This window comes from Oratosquilla oratoria, chromosome 9 (assembly GCF_046742065.1).
Source record: "Oratosquilla oratoria isolate Oo_2021 chromosome 9, ASM4674206v1, whole genome shotgun sequence".
In the NCBI taxonomy this organism is placed as follows: Eukaryota; Metazoa; Arthropoda; class Malacostraca; order Stomatopoda; family Squillidae; genus Oratosquilla; species Oratosquilla oratoria.
This window is the reverse complement of record NC_134785.1, coordinates 46,695,767-46,700,766: the sequence shown is the minus strand read 5'-3', so window position 1 is coordinate 46,700,766 and position 5,000 is coordinate 46,695,767. Positions and strand designations below refer to the sequence as shown.

The 5,000-nt window shown below is 41.8% G+C and overlaps 1 protein-coding gene across 8 annotated transcripts in view; it reads left to right on the top strand.

Annotated features, from left to right (window-relative positions):
* The window catches only part of LOC143028367 (ras-specific guanine nucleotide-releasing factor 2-like), a 311,642-nt gene that overhangs the window by 291,004 nt on the left and 15,638 nt on the right, over nucleotides 1-5,000 (top strand). For all 8 annotated transcript variants that reach the window (XM_076190336.1, XM_076190337.1, XM_076190338.1 and 5 more), the window contains 5 exons: nucleotides 1-211; nucleotides 346-597; nucleotides 3,359-3,432; nucleotides 4,032-4,254; nucleotides 4,342-4,530. The exon at nucleotides 1-211 is cut by the window's left edge and continues 13 nt beyond it. In XM_076190336.1, coding sequence (XP_076046451.1) covers nucleotides 1-211; nucleotides 346-597; nucleotides 3,359-3,432; nucleotides 4,032-4,254; nucleotides 4,342-4,530 — 949 coding nt within the window. The remainder of the gene's footprint in view (nucleotides 212-345; nucleotides 598-3,358; nucleotides 3,433-4,031; nucleotides 4,255-4,341; nucleotides 4,531-5,000) is intronic.

The following is a 5,000-nucleotide window of genomic DNA, read 5'->3' as shown; positions in this document are numbered from 1 at the left end:
TTTACCAGACAGCCCGACGGATACGTCGACGTCGACGCTGGTGCCCACCTTCACCAGCCTGGTCCTCTCCCAGGGAGAGTCAGAAAGAAGCAGCAGAAGTCGAAGACCTTCACGGCAACTCGGGTCAGACGTGACTTCTCCCCCAAGGCACTGTCCCATCACACGCCGCTCCATCCCACGGAGGATGTCGTCCTTAGAGGAGCGACCAGCGGTAGGTGCTCCTGGTTACATAAATGAAAACAGAAATAAAACAGGGGGGGAAGGACCACGGAAAACATGCTACGAGTATGTACCAGCCGCAAATTGACACACACACACGTTTCTCTTTCCCTCCATTTTCCTCAGGCATGGAACAAAATAGAAACGGTGACCTCTGGATCCGAGGCTGAGGATGAACAGGAGACGTGCGGAGCCGGGGCGCGGCGAAGGAGCGCAGCGCGATCTCTGAGTGCCGCGGCCGCCGCGTCACCAGGCCTTCTCCTCGTGGGGCCCCGCGGACGTTCCAAGCGAATGAGCTGCGAGAGCGACATGGGCCTTGGCGGACTCTCCTCTCCAAGATCGAGCGTCCACACTGCCACACCTCGATCCTCTTTCCAGGTAAACAGCAGTCACGTGCGAAGAGCACCTGCTTCTTCGACAGCTCAAAATGTTCCTACTCATGGGTAGGCCTCTATATATCTAAACCACTGGAGAACTGGGGTGTTTCATTCCATTCCCCCTCCCCTCTCATGAATTCTCAACGTTATTGTGTGGCTCCCCTTCATTTTTCTCCTAAATTCCACCCCGCCAAAAGAGAAATATATATATATATATATATATATATATATATATATATATATATATATATATATATATATATATATATATATATATATTATATATATATATATATATGTGTATATATATGTTATATATATATATATATGTATATGTGTGTGTATTTTATATATATATATATATATATATATTTATATATATATCATTTATATATATATATATACATATATCATGTATATACATACATATATATATATATATATATATATATATATATATATATATCAAATCAAACCAAATCAGCCATCCTGAATCCACTGCTAAACAAAGGGCTCTTTCATAGCATTCCATGATTCGCACGACCGCGCCATCCTCTACCACGTCACTCCTGCAAACTTCTCAGTCTCGTCTCTCCAGCTTCTGTCTGGTCTCCTTCTTCCACGCTTCCCGTCTCGCGGCGTCCACTCAGTAACACACTTGCTCCATCGCTCATCAGTCGTTCGCACTAACTTACCTGCCCAATTCTACTTCCTCTCTTTTATCGCCTCAATATCTCACTCGAGCCTGCTCTCTCACCCAGCTTCCTCACTTTCGGTCTCTCAGCGTTATTCCCATCATTGATCTCTCCATTCTCCTCTGTGACGTCCTTAGCTTTGTATCCACTGCCTTCGTCAGTTTCCAAGTCTCACACCTGTAGATTATTGATGGCAGAATGCATTGACTGTAAACCTGACGTTTCAAACATAAAGGTAGAAAGCCTCTCAGGATTCTATTATTTTTACCAAACAATTGTAATGCGTCTTTTTATTTCATTATTATAACGTTTGGTCACTTTCATCATCTGGCCTAAATGATTATACTCTTCAACTTCTTTACGATTCTCAACATCGATTAAAATCTGTTTACTTTGAACTTTCGTGTTGAACATTACTTTGATTTTACTCTTATTAAATTTTAAACCTACTTTGAGACTTTCCTTGTTCAGATCACTCAGCATATCTTGCAAGTCTTCTGCTCTTTCTGAAATAAGAATAACATTATCTGCAAATCTTAGGTGGTTTAAATATTCGCCATTAATCTTCAAATCTTTCTCTACCCAACTCAATCTTCAAAAAATCTCTCCCAAGGTATCACCTTGTCGTATTCCTTTCTTGATCTTGATCTTTTCTGTATCTTTATGCATTCGAGTTATACCGGTACCTTTTGCATAAATCTTTTCTAGAACCCTTACGATCTGTTCGTTTGTACCCTGCTTGCGTAGCGAGTTTAGTATTGCTATTTGTTCTACCGAATCAAAGGTCTTCTCGTAATCTACAAAAGCCAAACAGAGAGGTATATTGTATTCTGTCGTTTTCTCGATTAGTTGGTCCAACTCCTGCAAATGGTCTAGGGTCGAGTATCCGTTTCTAAAACCTGCCTGTTCTCTCGGTTGGTTTCCATCTAAGAATTGACTTAGTCGGTAGTTACTAAGATCTTTCTGGTCTCCTGGTCTCCTTTTTTTAATGAAAAAAATCACTCTAGCATCGTACCAGGATTCAGGAACGCTTTCTTGACGTAAGTATTGGGTGTACAACTGAACTAATTTAATATGAATTTCTTTCCCAGCGTCTTTCAAAAGACCTATCGATATGCCATCCTTCCCAGGTGCTTTTCTTCGTTTCGTATTTTTTAGAGCAAATTCCACTTCTTTCTTTGTAATATCTGGTACACTACTAACATCTACAAATGAATTTACATAGTCAACTACGGTTTTCGACGAGTAAAGCTCCTGGTAAAATTCTTCTACTCTTTTTACCATTATGCCTCTGCATTTAATGATATCTCCATTTTTATCTTTCAAACATATAATTTGTTGTCTTCCTAAAGTGTGTCTGCGCTCTGTCCCTTTAATATTTTTACCTTTCCGAATAGTTTCTTCTATTTCATCCATGTTTCTCTTTCTTTTCTCTGATTTCTGCATTTTGTTGATCCGTTTGTTTAGTTCTACTCTTTCTATTTCGTCTCGCCTGCTTTTAATCTACATGGTTTTTCTTATTTTAATTAGGTCATTTGTAGCTTTGGAGTATTTCTTTTCTCTATTTTTTGTACTTCCTACATTCTCTGCCGATTCCCTAATGATATTCATTAAATTTGAATTCCTATCTTCGACGGTGTTCTCCTTAGTTCTTAGAGCTTCGAATCTATTTTTAATTTCTAACTGAAATTTCTTATTATTATCCTTCATCTTTTTTTTAGATTCCTCATATCATATAGAACTATATAATTTGTAACAGCAGGCCATATCTTCCCCCTAGACTCTTGTCACTAATCAGGATAACCACTGATTTAAACATAGAGACTAATAATGTATGATGTTCGTAAAATGTGTGTAAACCTTTACCAGTCCTTGGGGATTATTTCTTATTTGCATATGATTTGACTAGGAAAGGAAGAAATACTAAATCGAGAATGAAAGAGTGAAAGTAAAGTAAAAATAAGAAAGAAAGCATCATTCGTGGACAATAAAACAAGATGAAGGTCCCATCAAGTGACCAAAGACGCCAGTCTGATCTTTCAGCCATTCCTGTCTTATCCCTTGCAGGTTCCTGACTCACCGCAGCATTCTGTTCCTCGAGTTGGAGTTGTCATAACCTCTTCTCGTCAGTCCCAACGAAGGTAGGTAGAAGTCAGTAGTTTCTATCTATCTATGTACCAAAAGGTTTCTTCCTTGTTGATAATTTAAGGGAAGTAGACGGCCAAGGCATGTACCTACCCTCCATCCATCCCACGCGCATCCAAGACCCATTTGTTTTTTCCTTTTTTATTTTAGCTCCTTGTGGATGAAAGGCCATTCTTGTTTCCCGCCGACTCTCTCTGTGCGTGTGTGTGTGTGTGTGTGTGTGTGTGTGTGTGTGTGTGTGTGTGTGTGTGTGTGTGTGTGTGTGTGTGTGTGTGTGTGTGTGTGTGTGTGTGTGTGTGTGTGTGTGTGTGTGTGTGTGTGTGTGTGTGTGTGTGTGTGTGTGTGTGTGCGTGTATATGTGTGTGTCTGCGCTTGTGTGTGTTTACACAAACTCACGCAAGCACACACACACACACACACACACACACACACACACACACACACACACACACACACACACACACACACACTGTATTGTGTTCAGTCACCTTTGACATAAAAGACGTAGATGAAAGAGGCTCTGATATCCGGATCAAAGGTAATTCCTATCATGTGACTACTGGGTTGCTTCACAATACTCGAATCCCTTTCGCAGGAGCAGCAGCGCCTCGGCAGCAGCCGCCTTCGCCGTGGCTACCGCAGGGTCCAGCAACCCTCGCGATATCCCCAAGACACCTCCCCTGGGCCGGTTCTCCATCGTCGGCGAAGGTCGGAGGTCGTCCTTCAGAGAGAAACCTCGGCAGGAGTCGATTATCTCGACGGCGGCTACCATGCGTGTTCTCAACGTCCTGCGTCACTGGGTCTCCAAGCATTCTCAGGTAAAATGATGTGTGTGTGTCTGTTTCCGAGCGCGCACACGTGTGTGTGTTCATCTAACTAATTCGATTTCATCTCTCCACGTTCAGGATTTCGACAGCGACCCGAAGCTGCGCAACCTGACCATTGAATTCTTGGAGGATCTCGTCTGCTGCCCGACCCTCCTCCCCGCCGAACATAAGGCGGCCTCCCAACTTCTTCGCTTGCTCACCAAGGACGAGCCTTCTGTCTCCAAGGTGGACCTTACTACCCTGCTGACCCCTCCTGCGGTTGGTGGAGTACGTATGATTTATATGTTCTTCTGTCCGCGTACGTATAGAAAACGTCGTTCTACATCAAGACATATAGATGTACGGTACATCAGCATTGAGTCCACTTAGTTTGACTACAATTGTGTACATATTTAAAAAAATATCTACAAATTTGAATAACTAACGTCAGATTGCATACATGCACATCTCCCAAACTGCATCATCCTTTCGGTAAAGTATACTTGCATTAATACACATCCAGCACAATTCTACAATCTTAGATAACCTACGTCGTATTAGAAACCTACACATTTTCGAATTTGCAGAACCTCCATTTGTAAAATGTATTCATGAGCTGTCATTGGTCTTCCTTTCTCATTCATGTCCCATTTTTACTCTCTTCTCTCTAATCGTCTCCAGAAAAAGTCTCCAGAGAAGGTTAAGTTATCCCATTAACTATTTCACTGACTGACTACTGGATACTGCAACCACCCTCT